This window comes from Cyanistes caeruleus, chromosome 6 (genome assembly GCF_971803275.1).
Source record: "Cyanistes caeruleus chromosome 6, bCyaCae1.hap1.1, whole genome shotgun sequence".
NCBI classification, from domain to species: domain Eukaryota; kingdom Metazoa; phylum Chordata; class Aves; order Passeriformes; family Paridae; genus Cyanistes; species Cyanistes caeruleus.
This window is the reverse complement of record NC_141706.1, coordinates 59368269-59393905: the sequence shown is the minus strand read 5'-3', so window position 1 is coordinate 59393905 and position 25637 is coordinate 59368269. Positions and strand designations below refer to the sequence as shown.

Below are 25637 nucleotides of genomic sequence, written 5' to 3'. Positions count from 1 at the left end.
AAGCAACAGCCACAAAGCTGTTTGGGACCATGCAGGAGGAATGGCAATAGCACAGCACAGCCACACTGGACTCCAGCTCTCACAGTCAGAGAGCCTGGTGAGTTTTCTACATCTGGTCTTTTTGAAACAGAGAAGCCTTCAAGTTACTCCTGCAGCCCATGGTAATCCAGGACTGTCAGACCCCCCCAGGGAGCTAACTCCAGCTTGACAGACCAGGTGAACCTGTCAGCATTAGAAAGCTGTAGGAATGTTGGGGACATTCACCCACGAAGACCATGAAAATTCAATCACTCTGAGCTCCTTTACCAAAAAAAATGGCTTTTCTCCTGCCACAGTGTGAATATGAGATAAGGAGCTGAAAGTGGATCAAAGACAAGGAGAGATTATGGTGTGCAGCTTCTAACATGCTGGAAGACCAATGGCTCTATGAATCCCCAGGCTATACAAACTACATCTTGGAAAATTAAATTCTGATGACTGGTAACTTTTATATTTTGTGATATGGCCATTCCTAAGGACTATACAACATGGAAGAGACCAGTAAAGTGCAAGTCCGTGACTACCATTCAAGAACTGCTGACACTCAGAACAGCAGGAAGAGGAAATCCACAAAGCAGGCAGAGCCATGCAACCATCCCATGTAATTATGAGTGGGTGGAAGGGAAAAATCAAAAAACCAGTCATTCAGCAAGAGACTCAGGAAAGCACTGGTGGAAGGGGAAGATTAAAACGTGTCAACCTACCAGTATATTTTGTGCCAACTGAAACAGTCTGGTCTTGATGAGAAAGGGAAAGGCAGAAAGAGAACAGACAGCCCATGGTCCTGCACTCTCACTTCTGACAATCAAAAGGAATGATCAGTTTGGCTCTGTTTGATAAGGAAGCTTCAAAATAAAGAGTGGAGCCCTGAAATTATGGACAAAGTCTTGGCAGGAGGACAGCAATAATTACCTTATGCTAAAATTCTGCATGCATATCAATGCAAACCATCATCTGCTTTCATTTCATATTATTTTTTTAAATCTTTTCATTTAGGCTAGTCACATCCTTTGAAATAAGCTGATATTTTCTGTAAAAGCTGTCATTTACACATGGCTGCTGAGACCAGACAAGACCAGAACACAGGATGGATGGAGTTGAAATCCAAAATGGTAAAAGGTTTATAAACTTTACACAGAGCAGTACATAAATTGTTACCTGAACTTGATCGCATTCATCAGTGGGGTAGATCCGTATCTGTCTCTGGCATAAACAGTCGCGCCAGACATCAACAAATACTCGACTAAGGGCAAATGCCCTTCAGAGGCTGCAATGTGGAGTGGAGTTCGGCCATCGTAGTCTCCACAGCTCAGATTTCCACCCTACAAAAGGACGTATCCTTCACATGCCAAAAAGATAATGGCTGCACATTATGCTGTTGCAAATGTCACACAGTAGGATGTACACATCACTTTTTAATTCTGCCACCAAATTGTTAAGCCTGTCACACTTAAAAGTTTATCTTTCAGTGTTGTTTTAGTGACAATAAAGATATTTATTCCACCTCCTGCATGTTTCCTGCTGAAATATATTCTTTATTACAGCATATCATACAGCAGCTTTGTGCCCATAGACTGCTAATTGTTCTTGTCTTAGTTAATTCTTACTTTCAAGATATATTTATTGTTTCTTGAGATCCACTACCAAAATCTCAAAAGTAGGGTAAACCAAGGCAAAGAGGGGAAAAAAAGAAAAGAGATTACAGGGAATGCCTGTTTCTTCTTTGGGTATAACCCAAGTCAGAGCTTTGGGGAGAGCCAGAAATCCTGAATTAACACTGCACTGTGTTTTGCTTAAATATAATTTTCAAGTTCTTTTTTTCATTCTTGACAGATTTACATGCAAAAGGTGGATACTATGAATATGTATAAAGAAAGTTAAGCAAAAAGAAAGCAGCACAAATCATTTTAAAATGTTCCAAAGTTGGCAGATAAGAACTTGCATTTTAATCTACCTGTATTTTCACTGTTCAAAAGAAAATGTAAACAGCTGAAAACCAGAGAGGGACAAGAACATACCAGTTCTGAAAGGCAAAGACCAAGAAGTCTAGAAACCACTTGTAACCATCATAGCACCTCGAGTCTAAAACTTAGGTTGTCACTTTCCAGGAGTATGGCTTCATATCATCAATTACAGTTCTATTTAAAAATTAATGTTTTGTACACACTGTTGATTTTACATTACCATTTCTGCTATGGCTCTTAGTGCATCTATGTCACCCAGTTTAGCTGCAGCACAAGCCAAAGGTGGAATTAATGCATCTCGTACGGCTTCTAACTCCTGACAAACAAATAAAATTAAACATTTAATATCGGCCTCACCTCTGATGTGATTGACACCCAAGTTGTAAAAACCAAAGTTTTACTTTCATATAAAGTTTCTAAATTAGTCATCTAGATATTTAGAAATGGTAGCATTTAGTTCTTGGAAGGAAAGAAGTCTCATATTTATTTTACAATTTGTCAGTCTTACATCCGTAAGATTTGTATTCCTCCCTGGCAACACTACAAGTACCTGATAGCTTTACAAACCATTTGAGGTGCACACACTAATTACCATCTCTGTACTGCCATAGCTACACATCAGTACAGTAAGGGAAACAGTGCTGGTGGGAGTTGGAAAAACCATATCCTCAAGACTGGATCAATTTTATTAATGCTATTCCTCAGATAATGTGTAACCTGTTGTCCTAGTTTAGGGCAAATCTGGGAGAGAACCTCCACCTGTACTTTCAAACCTATACTGACAAGCCTCCTAGGCCCCCTGAATATTCTCCCACTTCTCATGCTTACTAAAGAAGAACTAAAGAATACATTCAGTATTCATTAGTTAATAAAAATCCCATCTTCCCTAAACCCAAGTTAAGAGAAAAGTGAGTATTTGTACAACCATTGCTATAATATAAACATAAATTAGATAATATATCTTCTAATTGGGACAGACTAAACACCACAAATTACACTTGTGTAATGCTTCCTTAGTATCAGCTTTCTATGACTGCATGTACAATTAAGCTGTTTTACTCATTATTATTTTGATTGCTCTGAACTGTCAATACATTTGACCACAAAGATATAAAGCACTTCTTCATATCATTGATACCCTGAATTACAGCATCTGTCTGAGGCTTGTTATTGCAACCAGCCAGCCAAGAAAATAATCCCAAGATGGGGCTACAAAGAGGGGAGGAAAAGTTAATATGTTTTTAATTAAAAACATTTTAGTTATAGAATTGTCATTGTGTCCTTTCTCCCTAACTCCATATTCCAATTTCCTTTCAGCTTTGCTGTTCATCTTTAATCTATGCTCATTTAACTCAGTTTACAGCTTTAGATGATATTAATTTTAAATATTTAAGTATATACCTCCTTGCTGCTGATACTTAGAGATTTGGCAATCACTTGAATAAACTTGCTATCTCTCAAAGAGATCTTGGCTCCTGTGGGTACAACAGTCATTTCTCCTCTTAGATTCTCACTCAGCATCTGAAAAGCAAGCAATCAAACCCTTTGTTAGCAGAGGAAAAATATTGTGGTAGTCTAATAAAAAAAAAAACTTAGAATAAAGTTATAAAATTGTTTGGAGGAATTATGGAAACTAATTGAATGCAGACAAAAGATTAAAGAAATAGTTACTGTCACATGCAGACTGCACGTTTAAAAAGACAAAGGAGGGAGAGAGACAGGCAAACAAAACTTTCTTCCAAAGCAAAGAAAACCAAAATAAGCACATAACAAAACACCCCAAATTTTAGAATATGCAGACAAAAGTTCCCTAGTGGGGGAAGCTGCAGCCTACTTAAAAACACAAAGATAATGAGTAATGAGCAGAGTGAGGCTTAAGACCAGAATATTCTGAAATGCTGCCTCTTGCCAGCATTCACAAACCTCAGGACTCCTACAGACTGTGTATATAGACCTCAAAACAAAGACCAGTGCTGCCTGTAGACTGTCATGTATTTCCATGGGCTTTCAAACAGGTCCATTAGCCCTGATTTTGTTAAAATTTGGACATAGACCCAGCTTTGAATGCAGAAAATCTACAGTGGTACCAGTCATTCAGTATCCAAACAGGCATGTAACAGTTATTGGGTGCCTCCAATATAATGGGAAAAAAAACAAATCAAAATGTAAAAAGGTCAGCCAATTAATGTGTAAAAAGTACTTGAATAGGGCAATAAAGAAATGAAAATACTCAGATTCTGGGAAACTTGGAGAACACAGACAGAAGCCAGTCATCAAGAAAAAGCAACTAGTTTCCTCAATTCTGACAATTTTACACACTGGCACTCTTTCAGGAGAGGTTGCTGATGCAGCTATAAAGCACATAGTAATTTCAATTAGAATTTTAAAAAGCAGGATTGTGAAAGTTTGCAAGAAACAGATGTGATGTTGGCAGGAGGAATGCCCCAGGTTTACTTATGTCTCGGCATGCCCTTTATTAAAAAAACCCTCCAAGAGCTGACAACACCATAGCTGTCTGCTGGAAGAGTCCCATATACATGTAACTCAGAGGATACCAACTGCTTTGGCACACTTTTAGAATTTGACAGGTTGAGATCATTGCTTTACACAGGTAACCTTAGCAATTGGCACCTGTGCTAAATGCACCCAGTGCAAAACCCTGTGTGTCTTATTCAGTCCACTGGCACTTATACTGTGCTTATACTGGCACTTCAGACATTTGTATGTGTCTGGGGGCACATTCCTCGCTTTTCATGCTGAAAAAGAATCCTAAAATAACCATGCCAGCTTCAGGAGAGCTTCTGTCTCTTGGGAGACTATTGTTTGGTGATATGTTTAGCTGAAGATATTGCCACAGACAACATATTTCCAGGCTTTCTTCTTCTCCTGGTCTCTATAACTCATTCCTGCCCAGGCAATGCAGCATGCTGTTCCCTTAGTTGTGCCAGCACAATTGTTTGTGGGTCTGTACAATGAGTCAAATGAGGAAACCAATCCCGCATAACTCAAAGAAATTGCAAAAGTTATTTTGTTTTTCAAACCATATAAAGGAGGTCCAGCACACCACCACACGAAAACTGTGTAGCACAATCCAAAAGGCAGCACATGAAAATGCAGAATTATCTTGGGACATGGTACCTAAAACACCTTATCATCAAATCCTCACCGAAGTCAGCTATCTCACCTCAGCAACCTGGATCTCAAATTAAGTTCTAACTCACAAACCCAGTCAAGGCACCAGCTGGGAAGATTTCTCCTGTCCCAGGTCAAATAATCTGCTGTGCAAGATTAAAAACCGCATTAAAAAAAAACCAACAAGCTATTGTGTGTGTATGTTCCAGGGTCAGTGAGTATGCCAAAGGGGTATCAGTGAAGCACTGAGGTTTCTGAAGTACAAATGCACAAACACATCTAATACCCCTGCTCCTGACAGCACCGTGTCACCTGCCAGGTATGTCCTTGCATAGGGCATGTTTTGGCATCCTCACTAAAGACACACACAGTTCCTCCTCTTCCCGTTTCTCAGCTTTAGCAAACAACTGCAGGCTTAGAGGCTGAAACTGTGTCTAAGCACAGTAAGTGATACTTCCAGCAACTACACTCAGCATCATAGGTATCCAAATATGTTTGTCTCCAGAACTGCTACTGGTTGGAAAATGTGGAGCATTAAATAATGATCAGGTTTGTTATGGTTTTATTAAAAAAAAAGCACATGAGATACACATGTGCCTACAGTGTTAAGTCTGGAGAATGACTCATCATGATGTCATCTCCCAAAGTGTCGGGATTGAGATTTCACTACATACAAGCACAGAAATTCATGCATTCCTGCAGATTGCTGTTCCCTTATCTAATTCATAGCTATATGTTCCTTGTATAAAAGGAGCATGATAAACAGCTATGTAACCTGCAGGGAAAAAAGCCTTGATTAAGCAACCAATGAACAGTAAGAACATTGTTAAAGGGACTCTGACTTTAAAAAGAGTTACAACTGGCTCTAGAATAATCCTCTATTTTTTATGTATTATAAAGTGTATCTCCTCCTCTTAGGGAAATAAAATCTAATACTGTTATGAGTAATGCTGTAAAGGAAGAGGCTGTAGGCAATATTTATTTTCAGAAGCAGCTTTGTGTGAATGAGTCTGGGATGAAATCTTCACCACACTAACATCAGTGACAAGATCTTTGCTGACTTCAATAGGGTTGAGATTCTGTCTCCCATAAGAATTTCCACATAGAGTTTTCAGTACAGAAGTGTCCAAGCTAGACTACTACCATTTAAAGATGGCATTTTTATGGCTCAGTCATGGTCTTCACCTGACTTATGCAGAGAATTCTTTTCTCTCCCTATCTTCATACATTTGTTTGCTTAATAGTATTTTCCATGAGAAAAAAAAACACGGGCTGTTCACATTATGGTTCTGGAACCAACTGCTTTTAAATGCAAGAGAGAAGCTCAAGGCATGAAGCTAAGCAGATGTTAGCACAGTAGATGCGAAACTTAGTCTTTCAAGGTCACACTGAAATATTTACCTGCCTCTTCTCCTCCCAGCTAAGCTTTTTCTTGCTGAGCGTGTAAGACAGTTTAGTTAGGGCTGCCTCTGGTGTCATATCACCTCCAGGAATTACTCCAACATCAGCAAGAATCTGAATAAAAAGGAATAATGATTCTAATTAGCATAGCATTCAGAAATACCTGCACATACAGAAAAATGTGTTTGGAAGATGAGTAGCAACACAGAATACAATGTGCAGCCAGGCCTCCACTCTCTTGCTCCTTCTACTGCCATTGTAATTTTTGTACTTTTAGTTATCAAATACTAGGGCAATCTGAATAAAGATGACTTTTACTTTAAATTCCTTTTCCTGCAATAACACTGAGGAATTCCACCAAATGCTTGCCATGGGCCCTTACTATGCTAAAAGGGAAAGGTTACAGGTCCATATCAGCTATCTGCAGAGTTGTCAGATTCCCTTTATTGAAAAGCTGCAGTTACTCTGTTTTAACCCAGTGGCATTTTGAACACTGCCAAGTAGGCTGTTCTCACACAGACATATTTACCATTCTTTTATGGGGCATTGCTTTGGATGAATTCCAGCACTACAGTGTGCTCACAGCGGGAGTGCTTTCAGATCCTTGCAGGCTGCACGAGCAGTGTATGATTTAGAAGATACAACTAAAATATGTAATTTACACAGTTCTGACAAGAACAACTGAAAAAGATGACCTTTTTAACTTATCTTTCTGGTAGTTAAAAAAATAAAATGTCTGAACAAAAGCAAAAAGAAGAAGGATCTTTGCCATGATCAGCAAGCCTTGTAAGTGTACAAGACAGCAAAGACAAAGGAGATTTCGAATCTCTTGTCATTAAAATCCGTCTGGGCAAATCACAGATTGCCTTCTTTGCCATAATGTGATGCCTCACAGGAAAGCATCTTGAACTAGGTTCTTTGCACTGCATTTTACTTTAAAGTACCTTGTATACAAGCTTCAGCTTCAAAACTTGTTGTCGCTTAACTAATATTTTCAGCAAGATACAGAGACTTAATTAGCTCATTAACCACCTCTGGGAGACCCAGAGTAACATTGTTTTCAAGTCCCATGGGAAACCATATACAGAGAAGGTGAGAAATACTTTCTGTACTGCAGAGCTAACCAAAGAACAGCTAGGGCTTTTACAGAGGGTTTGTGAAAGATGAGGAGGAAGGGATTTCCCAGCTTCCTTCCCAAAGTCCCCTCAATTGTAAGTTTCTACTGTGTGGATGGATCAGAGGCCAGACATTCAGTTAATTAAAACAAACACTTCAAGGGAAGCCAGGGACTCAGCTGACCTACCTGACTAGCTTGAATGAGTAAAAACTGGCCCAGCCATGTGCAAAGACCTTTGAAATATTTCATTTAAAGAAAAATCAAAGTAAACTTAATGTAACAGCAACTTTACAGCATTCACTCATGATACTTTCTCCACTGAGCAGTTCCTCACGAAAAGGAAAAGGCATTGAAAGAACAAGTAATGTAGTAGGACTTGCCTTGGTCAGCATGTTCCGCAAAAGATGCCAAGAAAACAGGGCAGCCTCCAACAACTGATGCTGAAGCAACATAGTACAAAAGCCCCATATAAAAAATAGAAGCCAGAAGGGAACACATTTCCACACAACCTTAAAGTGGTTCAGTAAGACCTGAGCAGAATCTTTCAATTCAGCATATCAACAGTCTGGATCAGAGTGCAAAAAGCCATTTTAGGTGTCTACTTGGAGAATCTTTTAACCACAGCATAGGAAAGGGGTTTTGTTCTTCTTTCCACACATGTTAGCAGTTCATTTCAAGCAAAAGATCACACAAAATCAAGGGTTCATTTTCATCTTGTTTTCCAAATATAAATTTGGTGTCTTTTATTGACTTAACTGCTCTTTCCTTTCTGAGTGAGCTGTTTTATATAATCTGCATATTCCTACAGTATTTGCTTCAAAGCATGGGATCTTTGCAAAAGTCACTAATTCTTTAAATCATCTCCATTAAGTTATACGAAAGTTTTACCAATATCCAAATAATTTCCCATAACAGAAAACACCAAGTTTGGATATAAGGAGGTATAAAGAAAATCTTACAATCTCCTTTTCTTTCTCCTCAAAACAGACTTTATGCAAATATTACCTAAAGCAGTGTCAAAACCAAAGCTAAAAGAGGCAGGTTTCAGCACTAGACCGGGCTATTTAGGTTTGCCATGCAGTCAAAGAGGCTGGCTCTGCCAGACAGGGGTTGCTCCCAACAAAACCAGGTGTCCAAGGCAGAGGGATGAGTCACTCTCTGGTAGTGCTTCTTGGCTATTTATTGTCTGGTTCTTTTCTAAAGGCCAGTTAAACCAGCTTCCCTCACACTAATACATGCAGCTCATATTCTTATATGGCTTTGTGCTCTTATTAGAACCAGTGATGTTGTGTTTCGGTACACAACTGAGAAACACACTACAAAATACCCTGAATATTAATAATATGTACACAAAACCTGCTTTAAGCCAACCCTCATGGGTTAAACTAAACTGATTTCCATTCTTCAATACAGACAATTCCTTAGATACTGTTCTCCAGTATTGTCCTGAATTCAGTTGTACTTCCAGTCAAATAAGAACTGGGATTTGGAATATTGCTTGCATCTACAGGCTTTCTTCATGCTCTTACATTGTAGCTAAGCAACTGTTATCCTATCAAACATTACTTTATTTGATCATCTGACCCCTAAGATAGCTTTTAGTTCAATGAAATCCCTCTGAGAGAGATACTATGGATCTAATGCAAAGCATCCTGGAGTGCTGCACATGACAGGAGTGAGCAATCGCTAATTTGGGATTTGAGCTGCCTGTTTCGACCATTCAGACCAGGAGTAACAGGATCTTGATTGTAGATATGTGTTTAAATGCTTTCAGCTTAAGATTTTTCAGATGTAGTTCTTTTATGAGCAACAACTTTACAGGTAATAAACCTGGTTTTATATGCTGGGACTATTGGAAGTTTAAAACAAGTTGTATCAGTGAGATGTTTCTTTTTACACAGCAGTGGGGAATGAAGTGGCTGCCCCCTCACCTGCCCTGTTGCATAGACTGTTTTAACAGCCCCACGTAAGCACTGGGTGCAGTTCAGAATCACCACTTGACGTTCAGCTGCTTTCCTCAGTTCTTCCAGCAAATCTTCTCTCTTGTCTGGGGCATTGCCACTTCCGTAAGTTTCCAGTACTATGCCCTCAATCGGAGGCTGAAGAAATGCTTTTACCTGGTTAAAAACAAAACAGGGAACAGAGACAAAAGGTATGGTTAGGTTATCCTTAAAATTTTCACACATGGCATAGCATTTTTAAAAGTGGTCTATTCCTGCTATAGTCTTACAGGGTCTCATGCCTTACAGTACTCTTGCACCCTTCTGTGCTTCCCTTTTGCAATAACTGAGGCTGTAGAATGAGCTTTAAGAAAATGATACTTTCTCTCTCTGGCTTTCTTTAAAATTTCTAGAGGGTTAGATTTAAAAATAAACTGTTTTCTACAGTCATTAGCTGATGTGAAAAAGGATGCTATTGTTCAAGTGCCTGTAACAGGCTGTACCGTTGCACCACTGTTTGGTGCAACAAAAAGGTACATTTACACTTATTAAATAAATGTTGAATTATTAACTGAGATTAGAACTCCACACCCCAGCCAGATATTTTGGCTTTAGCAAAGGGTTTCACTAGCCAGTGTCTGCCGAAGAGACAGAGTGTTTCACCTTTCAGGAAAGAACATTCTAACGAAAGCATGAAATTTTTTAACCCAAAACCAAATTGATTTAACTTAGAGGCACTTAGGTATTCTGGGCTATTTGATATTGAAGCAGATATTGTGCCTCACTCACTGTAAGAGAATGCCTAGTAAAGTTCTCTTCCTAGAAAGATGTACTTTCAACAATCCAGACGTTTCCTTGCTCATCACATATGCTAAATGCAATACACTGTAAACCCCCATGAGGCTAACTATGCAGTTGGAGTTTTATTGCAAATATACCACCCCTCTGTCTTTCCATCTGTTCATATTCACCTAAAAAAATAGTGATATAATTGGGGAGTGCTACTTAAACTACTGGATTCAATTTAAGAAGGCAAGAGCCACAAAAGACCTGTCAATTTAATGGCACTAATATTAGACAAAAAATTAAAGACTAATTTACTTAAAATCACAGTCTGAAATATAATTACTAAAGGCAAAAAAAAATTTGTCTTCTCATTTTCAGCAGCAAAATCCCACTTTTCATTTTCAGCTCTGTATGAATGCTGAGGGTCATGTGAACCTTAAAAAAGAAGCATGAGTTTTAGAAATAATCACACTCCACCCACCATATTATCTATGACAAGATATCTATTAATATGCCTCAATATGCAGCAGGAGAATATTTCCCTAGTCACTGCAGCTTGCACCTGTCCAGAAAACCACACTTGACCTATTTATGAGTCCTGACACAAAATTAATTGTAAGTTCCAGAGCCCAGGCAGTTTATATAAAAGATATTTGAAAAGCTTTTATCAATCGTTTATGGCATATGAAAAGAGTCTTTGAATGCCCTGATAGTTCAAAGAAAATGCTTATCAGAAGAAGACAGAACCTTCCCCTTCTCTCCAAACAATGCAGCTTTCCTACAAGTATTGAGCATCACTTCACCCATTTCCAAAATGAAGTGGTGACACTTACAGCAGCAGCAGTGATTCCTGGGAAGATCCGCAGAAGTCCAACATTCCTGTTCATATTGGTGTGAACTCGAAATTTCTTTTTGGTATTGGCTCTCCAAACCGTTTCCCAGTTTACTATTAAGAGAAATGGCCTTTTTAATTTAATATTAAGACATGCTATTGATTACACTTGTACTACTTCATGCTTACAACTCTGTTTCTAAAATTGTTCTTAGGCAGGGGAAAGACAATGCACTTTTTAAAGAGGAAATGAAAGCTCATTTAATAAGACAGAAGAATTAGCAGCTGGTCTGGCACAGGTGAGATATTGACTTGTCATACACTGACCTGAACTTCACTGTTATGTAGTTGGCCTGATATAAGCCTGGTTTCATGTTTGGAAAACAGACCTTGATGTTCTCAGATGTAAGAGATGACAAATACAGTTACTGTTGCTGCTAATCACCTCCAGAGTTTATTAGGTAGTTATTAACGATTAAATAAAATAGCAAGGATTCAATTAACTCCAATTATACATTTAGAGCCAGAAGCCAGCTGTTTAACTAATAGTTTGTTTGTGTTGCATTATTAGAAGCCAAGTCATGCATTATTGATTTCAAAATTTTACTACTTCAGTGTAGGAGTGCAGCATTGGTAACGCTGACAACTCCTACAAGGCAGTGAAAGAGGTTTAACAAACAGCAGCCAACAGCTCAGAGCATTGTGCCTCCATAAAAATAGACCATGCTGTAAAGATGCCTGCTTCCCCTTCATGAGTTAAACTTTTGAGATTTTGGAGAAACTTCCAAGCAGCAAGACGGATAAAAGATCTGTGTGCAAAATACTGACTTGTTCTCAGCCATGAGGAGAGTTCCTCACACCAATTACTGTTGCAATTTCTTGCAATCAGCAGACAGCCACTTGCAAAAAAAAAACCAGCAACCAAAAAACCAAAAAAAAACAATAATAAATTTAAAAGCCTCCACTGAAGCCTGCTGTATTGTCACATTACCAGAGATACTAAAAAATACACAATCCATTAAGTCAGGACAAAAAATGCTGTTCTCCTATAAGACTATGAACTTTTCTTCCCTGTCAGCAACTAGAGTGTCTGTTCTTTCTAGACACTGCCACATGCCATTAACCTGGACACAAGCAATTGGTTTGGCATTTTTTTGTCCGTCCAGTCACACTTCAGCACATGGATTTCTACTGTCCTAGGAGTGGGAGAATAGAAATATGGATCATTTCTGCAGCTTCTTTCTTTCTGATAAGCCATGCAGCATGATTCTGAAACCACCTGGTTGGACTCAGTAATTCAAGTGGCTCTCAAAGGCCTCCAAGAACTTTCCAGAGCCATTTAGAGACTTGCAAGAGAAACCCAGGGAGGTGCAGAGCCTGTGCATTTGTTCTGGGGCTGGCTAACCACATTCAACATAAGCACTATGCTTTACGAAGCAGCACTGTTTAGCAATAAATCCATTCCTCTAAGCCTTCTAAAAAATAGGTTAACTCTTTAAAAGCAGCCTCCTCTGTAAGAAGGCATGGCAATAAAATTGTATCACAGCTTGCTTTTCTTTTATCCTCCATAAGGTAGGAGTCCCTGCCAAAACTTCACAAATGCATTCTACTACGTTTGGCAACTGTGAGCATCCCTGATGCCTGTAACCAACTTGAAGAATGAACTGAGGAAACTTGCCTTGGCATGGAGCACTAAAACACTGCCAGAAGCAGAAGACCAAGGAAAGAGATCAGAGGACAGGTTCAGAAGTCAGACCTACACCAGGCCTATACCTGTACTCTTGGAGTACGCTCTACCAAATAACATCTCCAAGATAAATTTAATGCATGCAGACATAGTATGGTGATGTAATTCCAAATTATATTAAAAAGAAGATAAAGACTGCCCTGCCCCTGAGTTAACATTCGCTTGGTCATGAACCTCGTCAGCATACATAACGTGTTTGGTGCTGCAGACTCCACAGATGTCAATTTTCCATTTGCCAAACAAGTCTAAAAGGCAGAACAAAAGGCAAATGTGATGCAAGAGCCAAAGACAAACAAATATACATAGAAGACCAAGTTAATCTCACATTTACTCAGACCTGTTGTAAGTGAGGCAGGACACCATAGAGGGGAAAAAAGAAATTACAATACACCTTTTGCACCCTCCATCTCAAAGTTTACATCCCCAAAAAGGAACAGTATTTATGTCACATAGGTAAGTTCAAGCATCTTCATTGTACTGAATAAATCAGCTGTCATGCTGTGTCATAGCACATAGCAATCATCATTTTTGTTAAGTTAAAAAACCCAAGAACATAAGAATAACTAACAGTTCTTAAGTAAGAAACCCATATATAAGCAAATAAAGTACAAAAAGCTTGTACAAAATCTCTTGGTGTTCACAGCTCTTTTTTATCTTATGGATAAGAGTGATTAATTAGGGATATTCAGTTTTAGCACAGCACAGGAAATGGTAACCTGGTCTGATTTGGGTGGCTTGTGCTTGTGAAGAGTTTAATTGATACAGCATAATGCATCATATAAATGTGGATACAGAAGTGAGGAACGAAAACAAGCTAGCTACTGGTGTGGCACAGAAGGAACGTTTCTAAAGCAGTGTACATAAAATAAAGAAGCAATGGCTATTTACATTCTATACTCATAATGGCTTGGGAAAGATTACTTTATTTAAGGAGACTGCATTCAAGATATTAAGGCCTTCTGTTTATTCCAAACCAAAACATCACATAAACAACAGTCTGATATTTCCAATCTCCTCCTCCATATCAAATACTATAGCCTCTAAAATTACTGTCAAAAAATTACATCCTTATCTTATGCAGCTTTATTCATACACAAAATATGGTGATGGGTTAGTGCAAAAAAAACAAACCTGACTTAAAATAAAAGTAACTCTACACCGATCAGAAAGCAGCAAAACCCCCTGCTGTTAAACTGAGCATATGCCATAGTGCAGGTTTCAACTTATAACAGGAGAGTAGCAACTCAGAGCGACACCTCCCTTAGGAGTGGTGACTGAATTCCAAGTTATGAAATCAAACAAGAAATACAGCTTTTCTTGATTGCAGAGCTGCAGACAAACAGCAGTGCTCTCTTCTCATCTTTCTCTGCAGGGCTACGGGCGAGCCCTACCATTATATAAACTGCCCCAGCGTTCATTGCGATTCACGGCAGCAGCCGAGGGGTGGGGAGCACAGGACAACCTATGGCTGCAAATTCCTGCAGGAGGCAAACGAGCACAGACCCCCTTTCTTGGCAGTTTTTTATAAAACAATCAACTTACATCTTTTGGGATGGCTATTTAAACTTACTGGTGTCATTGCAACAACCAAGATTCCTGCTTAGAAGGGAGCAGGGATGAGGACCAAAAGCACCCCAGTGAAGAGAGCTGGTATGTGCCTTCATACATAAATGATCTGGGCTTTCTATATGAATAACCAACCAAGATGCACACTTGTCCAGTGACTAATAGCTTCTCTCTAGTAAGATTTATGGGTAGATGAGCCCATAAGGGCCTTCTAACTGTCTGCTGCTGTGCCACATCTGCACGCACAATCACACGGGCTCTGGCCCCTGAACAGGCTGTCTCTCATCATATGGTCCTGTACATGTGCACCACTCCCAGAGGTTACATGCATGTGCGATGAAGAAAGTCCAGCCACAGTAACAAAGTAAGTTCCATGTGTGCTTCACTAGAACAATCAAGAATAAAACAATCAATTACAAATTGTATTGAGAATTTTTACAGATTTTAAGAGACAGTCTTCCCTGTCTCTCCTGTTTTCAAAATATGGCAGAAATTAAGTAATGTGTTTTATCTGATAAGCTTTGAGATTTTAGAAATATTTTTTATTATTTCTACACTGTCCATTTTATACAGAGATTTCTGGTTCTGCTGCAAAAGTATCTCCCATCAGCACTGGGTTTCTTAGCTCAGGACTGCGCTAGAATTTTTTCATTTCTTACAGGATTTTCTTGTGCTAAGCTGAAAAGCCTGAGGAAGTTGATACACTTACTCATCTAGAACTGGGTAACACAACTCCTAGGCATTGCTAACACAGCTAAGGATCTGGCTGAGAACACAGCCAGTTACACGATTAGAAATCCACTGGGAGCCTCATCTAAAAAGGGAACAGGATAAGAAATGGGTATCGTAAATGAAGAAGAGAGCTGAAAGGGTAAGAGAGGAAACAGGACTAAGCTTCTCCTTCTCCCCACTAGCTCAGAAGTAAGACTGTTGCCTTTATATGCTCTGCTGAGCCATGAACAGCAAGTCTGCATTCCTGTGCACCAACCTGTGATCCTACTATGTTTCCCACTTCCTCCATCCTGCCACCTCTCCCCTTCTGCCCTGGAATTTTCATTCCCAGCTTTATTAGAACCAAAGAACCACAGGAAGAGTATCTACACATGTCCTACTCCTCCCGGCATCCTCAGGCTGCTCTTCATAATGCTGAATCAGCCAGAGTCAGCCCTGTCTATAGGAGGATTAAGACATATTATATAAAGTCATTTGAAAAAAAGAAAGTTAAAAGATGCTTGATTTGTTTGGTTTGTTTTTAAAAGCCCAAGTGGCTCCTTGTCTCCATGAAAGCTTCATACAAGGACTGTACAAGCAAACTCAAGGGAGACAGCAATGTTTCAAACAATTACTTTGGACAAAATAAAGCAGCACCAGTAGATTGCCCTTACTATAAACTATGTTCTTTCAAAATGAAACAATCCTTCAATAGTGACACCGTCATCTTGGATAAATGATGCTACCCAAACTGGGTAATCAACTGAAGCAAATAAAAATCGAGCCTATCACACCATCAGTTTTTATATTAGAAATCCCCACTGATCCCAATGAGGCATTTACTGAAAAGATAATGGGTCCCAATATGGGCCAAGGGAAGTGCTTAATAACTTTCTCATTTTTCTACTCTAGACAAGGAATCACAAAACAGTTCATTCAAATCCAAGAGAGGAATAGCATGCAATTTGCAGCTTGATTTCATTATTGATCAGCCAGTAAACAGAATTTATTCATACCCTGTTTGATGCAGTTTATAAAAACCCAAGAAGGAAGATTCTCCCCAATTTACTACAACAATCAGCTGTGAGCATTTCTGCTGATTTCAGAGACGTCCTATTTGACACAGCTTAACAGTAGCAGAGGCTCTACCTGAGAAATGTCTTACAGCTACAGTATTTCATAGGCTTCTTCAGTTTGTATCTGGCTGCTACCAACTTGGATCCTGAAACTTTGTTAAGTGACTCCCACTCAAAAGGTGGGAGAAGTTTATTTTTCCAGATTGCAGAATATCCTTCTGTAGCAGTAGAATCTATTCAGAATGGCATGTTGCATGGCACAGTGCTAGGTCTCCTACTGCCACTAACGGCATTTAACTGAAGAATTCAGAACACACCTCCTGTTCCCTTTTTTTTTTTTTCTAATAATGGAGTCTGTCACCAAGTCCTACTCCTTTTTAAAACCTAGTTTATACAAAAACAGCTCACTATTTTAAAACTGTCCTTTAGTATGTTTTCTGGAAACTCCTCATTTGGCTAGATTCCAAATGTGTCTCTCTTCTCCCCTCTCCAAAGAAAGGGTGCCATTTATCCATGAACAGTCATCTAATGACTTTGTAAATGGGTACTGAAACCTTCAGGTAGTTTTTGCCCTCCTTAAGAAACAGCCACAGAAAAATTACAGTGAGTCTGAGTAAGTTTGGGGAAAAAAAACTTCACATATTTTAGGTCTGCTGTTGTCAGTGTCTTTGCAGTTCAGGCAGGTCCTAAATATCCAATAAAACATCTTACACAATGACATTCAACAGAGAATCTGTTGAAGCTGCAATGACTTTTTTCCCTGATTTCAGCCCAGCATGGTCATTAATGAGATGAAACTCTTTGTTCTTTCAGTTCTAACTCCCTCATTTTATCTTTAGACGAAGTGTTTTCCTGACACAGGGGCAACATTCCCTCTGGTTAGTCTGGATCTTTAGTCAGTCAGTCTAGCTTACATCTATATTCAATAGATAAATGCAGTTGAGTCACAAAGTCTCAGCCTTACTAATATTTAAACAGATTCAGAGCAGAGGAAGTGAAGTCAAACTACAGGACTTTCAAAGATATTTGACTTTAAAAATGGCATTTCAACTACATAAGCACAGGTTCTTTTCAGCTACAGTTCTATTGCATGCGGCATAAATTACACAGCTTAAGAGATGATGTTGCTTACTTGTAATATCAACCTCAGCATTTGCAAGTGGAGGCAGGTTAGGTGAGGAAAAGGCATTGAAACTCCCAGCATCCACCTTAGTCACCCTATTTCCCCTGTACAGTTTATTATAAAAATACAGGCACACCTGCAAGACAAGTAAAGAAACAGGTCTATGAATAAGCCAGTAATTAAAAGATGCAGTAGATAAATACTGTAGTCTGTCCTTTATAAAGTGTTTTCTAAATATTTAAAGCAACTCAGAGGCTAGTAGATGTTTACAAGTCTAACCCTCTCAAAAAGTGTTGGCACATCTGTCACACATTGGTTTAAGAATTTAAGAACAAAACAAGTTAAGAGCTAACTAGTTTCATAATCCTCTCATGAGGCTTACTCTAGGAGACAGCAAATTTGCCTGAGTCCACTTCAGAGACTGAGGAAAGAAACCGTGTGAACTTTTTAATAAATTCATCAGTTATGTATAAATTCAGAGTCCAAAACATAACAAAAGGCCTGGTGAAAAAGAGGATAACTTCCTAGAGTTACCACACATAAATGAGTATGTTCCTTCTCAAGTCTATTAAAGTTTGTCAACTTGAAGGAAAAGAGATACCTCAAAGCTGTTATCAGTTATTAAGATCTTGGCCAGTCAGCTGTTGCTATTGTCTTACAAGAACTGGCTTTGTGAGCATGGCAGAAGTAAAATAAGGTGTAACCTGACCCATTTTCTCTCTGTGTTTTGGGCTGCACAGCACAAACAGCAAGGTGCTGAGACTATGGAGGTACCTCCATGTTCATCAGGTGTATCACCCTCGACACTTCAGTTTTCAGGAACAGAGCAAGAAGACATTCCTACCATTCTACAGCAACTACAGAACGTCAAAGTAACATTCAGTTAAAAAACTGACTTACAAGTGTTTCAGATCCCACAGATTTGCAAGAGAACCTCTAGTTTCAAGTCTTCTGCAGCATACATTTCAGACTTGAGAGTCTTTCTAGATTGTGTATGGGCAAATGGAATATGACCAATGTGAGAACAGCAAGTGCTTTGCCATGCAACTACCTCAGTTGGAATCTGTTCATCTTCCTGCTTAAATGCAATTCCTTACTATCTACTGGATATTTAGTGAGTATTTGTGTCCTGGCTAGAGGGAGAAATACAGCTTCTCAGATGGTCTTCCCAGGTAAACAGACCTCAGGAATCACAAATTGCCCAGCCATCAGCAGCGCCCCCAGAAGGTTGTCTCGGCCGTCATTCTGCAGCTCATAAATGGGCACCTGAAGAGCAGAGACTGGAATTACACCCTGGCCCTTATGTAAAGCCTACACAGCATAAAAAATTAGTCCAACTTATGCAATACAAATACATGAATAATTTATGTAACAATGACTTATGACAAAAAAAGTTTTCCTTCTTCACCCAAACTATTTTAGACTGCAGCAGATGGCAAGATTTCTCTCTCTAACATAATTTTGTAATTTAAGTACTTAAAAACTAATACAGAGATTTTTTCTAATGTGATTAAGAATATTAACACTGCTTCAAGAAAAATATCAAAACTAACAAGTTGGCAAAGTTAAAAGTGACCGAGCATAGGAGAAGTGATGATAGAGAGAAAAAGCAACACCCCCAGAATACACAGAACTGTGACTATGGACTTCACAACAGCTCTCTTGCACCATCTTTCCTCATAGCATAGTAAAACTGAGCCAGCAGGTTATTACTGACAGAAAAGGGCAAGATTAAAAACAGAAATTTAGTCTGCTGAGTGATGATTTCCATGCATTTTCAGACTGCCTCTTTATTAAAAGAGAGTGATTCTTTCAGCATTTATTAAAAAAGAAAATCACATGCTCCCTTGCTGGATAATATGTCATCTAGATCTCCAAGCAATAAAACCAAAAAGAAAGAAAAACCTTGACAGATGTATCATGACTAGGCTGCTCCATGTCAAGACAGCAAGCGGGAGCCTACTCCTTCCTAGACTTGTATTTTGACTTCAAATAGACCACATGTGAAAGGGAAGTTATGAGATTGGGGAGGGGAATTTTACAATGTGATGTTTCATCTTTCCTTTGTGATTAGAGCAGTATTTTACACTCAAGCAAGCTATTCTAGTAAGACAACCCCTCCCCCTCAAACAATATGCAAAGGGCTGATCTCCAGCTAGGAGAATAAAAATTAATAAATGTAGTCTTTAGAGGAAAGGAAACAGACCATATTAGATGCTCTGTTGAACAGAAATGATCAAAAATGCATCTAATGCTTTAAGTTTATTTTTTAAAATTATAAAGAATGCAACAATTAGTAACATAAGTTGAGATAACAACTGATGAAGTAAAAAATACTAAGCTTCAGGGCTTTTAAAGAAAAGACAAATGACAACCAGTGGCCACCTGAGGCTGGAAAAACGCTTCTCACATAAACTGATTAATACACAATGGCCAATGACAGGCTCTTATGTCTTTCTCTGAAGCATCTGGCCCCAGCCATAATGAACCCCTGGTCTGATTTGGTACAGAGTTGTGAAGTCATTAATGATAAAATTATGGGGCAGATCCTCAGCTGCCCATCATTTCTCACTCATTTCTGTCAGCACTATGACCATTCGCCCCTGCCAGGGGCCTGGCCCGCACTGCTAAGCTGTACAGTGATAATCATGATACAGGCAAGTTCTGCATAAAAGAACCAGAAGTGAGGATTCCTGCTTCAACTTCAAAATAATTCCATTACCTGAGATCCTGTCAGAACAATAGTTTTTCCCAGGTTCTCACACATGAAGGACAGGGCTGAAGCTGTGTAGGCCATAGTATCAGTACCATGCAGGATCACAAAACCATCGTATTTCTCGTAGTGCTCCTAGAGGTGGAGAGACAGTTTTCACACTGTTAAAGCAAGTGAGGTACACAGGGCATTACTTCCACTGATGCAGGTAACAGCACAATGCCTTATAGGGTACTGCACACACAACTCCTCTTAAACGTGCCCTGTTTCCAGTTTAAATACAAATAAGGGTTAATCGGACAGTAAGCACTAGAACCAGTAATTCCGATTATGGAACAGTCAAAGAGATTCTTCTGTGTATACATATTAATGCAGTGTTTTTAAACCAGAAGACTCCTAATTAAGAAAAGCTTAGCAATGGCTTTAAACAGGAATGTTAACATATGCAAATTAGTCGTATAGTCTGATTTCTTGTTGCCGCTTTTACTTTAGGGATTACACCATTTACAGGAGCAGATTAGGCAAACCAGGGCTCTCATAATATAGGGGAAAAAACAGTCCATTTAATCCACGGCAGACAGGCAAACTACCAGTGTCAGAGTGCCCTCTTCTGATGGAAAGCCATCCTTTTCATAGCAGAACCTGGGGGAGAGGCTTCTTGTTTATTAATGGAGATTCACCTGCTGGTTTTTGAGAAGGCCCTTTATCAGACACATACACTATCAGAATTAATTTTAGAAAAAATTTAATCTGCATACAATTCCACACAAGAGGTGAGGTGTTTTTTTGAATGCAAAGGCATGAATCATACTGCTCATCCTGTGAGAATAGTTATCTGCTGGCTTCTGGAAGAAAAAGGAATTGGTTCAGTTACTTAAAGAATAATGGATATAGCAAACACTGCAGGGTTCATCTCACTGATGTCTCTGATGGAACTTGGTAACGTGGAAAGGATTACACAGAACTCTAAACTGATACATGAAGTGCCAGCATGGGGAGGAAAAAGAGGTTTAAACAAGATTTCTTTTTAATTACACTCCTCATGTTACACTAGGCACACACACTTGGCACCTCATGATAATAAGGTCACCTCCAAACTCATTTGTAGGTTACTGCTTGTCTTTTTGCTGTTTCTTCACTTATGTCTGTCTACCTGCTGCTATCTACTGGAAGTTTCAGAGGGTTTCTGCTTATCTCTAATTAACTGAGCCAACACAACATCTGCCAGTGTTGCAAGGTCTTTCTACAGGCCAAACTACTATGTGATGCAAAAACCATGCCACAGCCATTCACCAAGGCACCAACAAGGTAAGGAGGTTTCAAGAAGGGCCCAGATCATAGAAATAACCACCTATCCTCTCTAAATTAGCACACTCACAAGTACTCTCAGCCTTATTAGATGCAAAAGAAAGTAACAGAACTAGTTTAAGCTTGATAAGGGAAAAGATCAGGGTGTCAATTAAGGAGATATTTCACAGAGACATCTTAGAATGTTTTAGTCTAGAAAATCATCAGCATGTTACAGTTGTGGCAGGCACATGTCCAAGATGAACACAAAGTGGCAGTGTCTGTACGCAACCTGGAGAATTGAAAAGGTTTCTTTTTTTGCCTTCTCAGCACTCTCTTGCTTTCTCCACTCACTTGGATTACACAAACTGGACATACAGAGAACCTTTTTTTGTACAAGAAACAAAAAAAACCCACTTTCTTCTGTAATAGAAACTAATATGCCAGTAAGGAAAAAAGGTAAATTCTCTCCTGTTCAGCATGGACTGCTGCCTTCTCTTGGCCCTGGGCTTTTCCCAGCTGTACCCCTGCTCCATCCTAGAGACTTTCCATGTACATACCAGCTCCATCTCTGCTTTGCCTGGGCAAGATGCATTTGATAGGACAAGCAACCTCCTAAGTTTGGTGGTTTCAGAAGAGCCTGAAGGTGAAAGACCTGAAATCTTCAGCATCATTCCCTGCATTATTGAACTGTTCACATGCATCACTACAGCGTGGTAGAAGAAGAGAATTTACACTATACAGCCCACTGTCACAGAGGGGAAGAGCAGTATCTTCCTAGCCCCACAGTTATTTATTTCTGTCAGCTATGTATGAATTCCTGGTGTGAAGCATTTGAAGTGTTTTGAAGTTTTGCATTTGTTAAAAGCACGCAGCTAAGTTTAAACAAGGGACAGGAACACAGAAATGCTGATTTTTTTTTTTATTCTAGAGAAGGGTGTAATGAGTTCATCTATATATGCAGAAGTACCTAGGGCTTTAAATATTTTCCACTGTGGAAAACCTAACCATGGTAGCAATTTTTTCTACTGGTTGTAAAGCCAAAGCTAGTCTAGTCTATGTGTACCCAGAGCAAGAAAGGCATAAAGACATTAAATTATTTTCTATGTAAATACCCAACTATTAAGTTACTTGAAAATTCAAATGATGTGTAACTACATAACCTTCAGCTTATTTACCCACACAAGAGGATTTTATTCAACATTTTTGGACAGTGAATTCAAGTAAATATTTTAGGACACATCAACCTAGGTATTACATACCTTATTCAATCACAGCTGCAATTTTTCTTTTTATTTCATTGTTTGGAATTATGGCATGGCTCATCCTTGGAAGAATGATATTACTTTAAGGAGTTTACAACATTTTCAAATGAAATAAAAATTCTGCAAACTTTGCAAGCACAGTACTTCTTACTTTGCAGGTCACTAATTAAGGTACTTTACATTTAAAGAAACAAATATATATGTATAGCACTACTGAAGTGTTTTATCCTAAGTATACTAAATATACTGCTGGTTTTGTTTAAGTGAAAAATGAATTCTTATCCCACATCACTGTACCTCAAGTTTCTTTGCAATTTTGGCCCAGTCATCTGGTGTCATGTTGGAAGAATCAAGCAGTGGCGAGAGCTCAAGGATTGTGTAAAAAATTCTCTTGTTTTGCTTAGAGAGACTATGAAGAAAGAGAATTGGAAAAAAAAAATCTTAGCATTAATATCATCTCATCACTTCTGATTTTTTATTTAAATCAGTAGTTTTCACACTTTTCCTCCCCATCTCCAAGTCTAGGTGAAAAATGTCTTAAATCTGGAAATTTAATTCCAAGTTTAGAAGTTCATGGCTTGATGTAGTTTAAAGCATAAATACCTACATTTAATTTAATAATAAATACAACTTGGGAGGCAGATACAGGTGGTTTCTGGGCTGTGAGTGCACATTGTTGGTTCATATCCAACCTCTCATCCACCACCAAAGTCCTTCTGGGCAGGGCTGCTCTCAGTCTGTTCATTCCCAGCGTGGATGGATACCAGGGCTGCCCTGACCCAGGTGCAGCACCAGCACTTGGTCTTATTAAATCTCATGATATTCACATGGGTCCAGTTCTTGAGCTTGTTCAGGTCTGTCTGGATGGCATCCCACCCTTCAGGTGTGTCAACAGCACCACTCAGCTTGGTGTTATCTACAAGTTTGCTGAGGCTGCCCTCAATCCCTCCATCCATGTCATTAATGAAGATATTAAATAACACTGGTCACAATGAGAAATACCACTTGTCACTGATGTCCACCATGACTCTGAGTCATTCACCACCACTTTCTGGCTGTAACCATCCAATCAATTCCTCATCTGCTGAACAGTCCACCCATCAAATCCATCTCTCTCCAATTTAGAGAAAAGAATGTTGTAGGGGACCATATCAAAGGTTTTGCAGAAGTCCAGGTAAAGCTGTGATAGCTAAAATCTCCTTCCTGTCCTCCATGTGCATTAGAAGAGCTTTTAGAAAGATCTATTTCATGACTTTCCCATGCACAGAGAGGAGGCTGACAGGTCAGTGGGTTCCATGATCTTCCTTTCTGTCCCTTTTGGAATTGGGTGCAGTATTTCCCTTTTTCGAGTCACCTGAGACTTCCAATAAAATCTGCAGACTCATTCCCCCTATGAAGTCTGTAAGACTGTTGCATACAGCAGAGAGATCATTTAAACAATTTGTTTAAACTGACATCCTGTACCTAAGAAGTCAGACTTCACATGAAAAACTGCCTTGCAGGATATCATATTTACACATGCTAAGAGTAACTTCGGAAGTCTGTTCCTGAAAATCAGTGACAAGAAAGCTCTCCTGAGAATATGTTGTTTAAATAAAACATGACATCCTGATACCAGAAACCAGCCCTGTCTTCAACTTCTGATACCTCTCTCTAAAAAGATAATTTCATTCCTCTTATATTAATGTTACACACTGATATACAAAGTTAACAAAACCTTCTCCCCTCAGGAACTCACAATATTTCTCAACCACCTAGTTAAAATATCACTTGGTTAGCATAAAAGACAACATGGCAAATTGCCATAACTAGCCTCCAGAAACAGCACTCAGCAGTGCCAGAAAAACAAGACAAGATTAGTTTTTAAACCTCGGGGGTTTTTGTATGAATGATTGTTTTAAGTTTTTCTGGTTTTCGGGAAAAGATGTGCCAGGAAAAGTATATTTAGGACTCGTATGGGTATATTAGTGTAGTTTTGCTCTGTTTCTAATCCCTTAAGTATTTAAAAGTTATTCAGACACAGTGTCATAATAGAGTTCCATTTTTTTTAGTGTAAGCATCATCTTTAACACAAACTGTATATTCATATAAATACTACTGCACCAGGTCTCCATTAGTTTTTTTCCTTTATTCCTTCTCCTGCTATCTGCGTTTCAAGTGGTTACTTTTAGCTTTATAGTGAGACCTTAATACAAAGTAGAAAAAATTCATAAACCTTTTATTTTCTTTGAATATCCTGGTTTTCTCCTTAAAGATTACTGAATATCCATTTTTACTCTTATAGAAAACCAGGTATGATCCCATTTATTTTTGAAAAACTGTGTAAAATCATCCTTTGTGCAAAGTTAGCTCGTTTACAGGGGCACAGTCATTCATCACAGCTAGGGAATATTTCAAATTAGCATACTGCCCTCTAAATAAAACCCGTAAGCTTATTAATCATTGTCCAACAGTTAAGAATCACTGCAGATTAATTATAAACCCATCACTTATTATCATAATGTTGCATAAATTTAGGAAAAACAATCAGCTTTTAGGGCTTTTAAAAACAGAAGGCCTGCAGAATTATAGCATGAGGCCTACTCACAGATGTATTAATTACATGCTGCTTTTTCAGACATATGCTGAAGATAATTCACATGGAGCTGTATATTCAGTTTGTTTATTTTATGTAGAATACTTGTATGTTTGCACAGCAGCAAATTAATACACAAAAAAGAAAAAAAACAGGAATAGACTTCCCAGAATGGTTACTTGTTGCCTATTTCAAAAGTTATTTCTCAGGCAGTTCTCGGCACTTCATTGCAAATCTATCCAAACACATATTTTCTATCACATCAAATATGGTGGACTTTTTTCTTTTAAATTAATATAAGCATTTTTGCTAATCTCATTATAGATTCTTCATGTCTAGAGAGGTAATTACCTGAAAAATAAC

At 38.7% G+C, this 25637-nt stretch overlaps 1 protein-coding gene across 1 annotated transcript in view; it reads right to left on the bottom strand.

Moving 5' to 3' along the window:
- The window catches only part of ASPG (asparaginase), a 45142-nt gene that overhangs the window by 13519 nt on the left and 5986 nt on the right, over positions 1–25637 (bottom strand). The window contains exons 3-12 of the mRNA XM_086892570.1: positions 22997–23108; positions 20157–20282; positions 18617–18700; positions 17444–17570; positions 11213–11325; positions 9585–9770; positions 6537–6650; positions 3405–3524; positions 2224–2319; positions 1198–1361 (exon numbers count right to left, since the gene is read on the bottom strand). Coding sequence (XP_086748696.1) covers positions 1198–1361; positions 2224–2319; positions 3405–3524; positions 6537–6650; positions 9585–9770; positions 11213–11325; positions 17444–17570; positions 18617–18700; positions 20157–20282; positions 22997–23108 — 1242 coding nt within the window. The remainder of the gene's footprint in view (positions 1–1197; positions 1362–2223; positions 2320–3404; positions 3525–6536; positions 6651–9584; positions 9771–11212; positions 11326–17443; positions 17571–18616; positions 18701–20156; positions 20283–22996; positions 23109–25637) is intronic.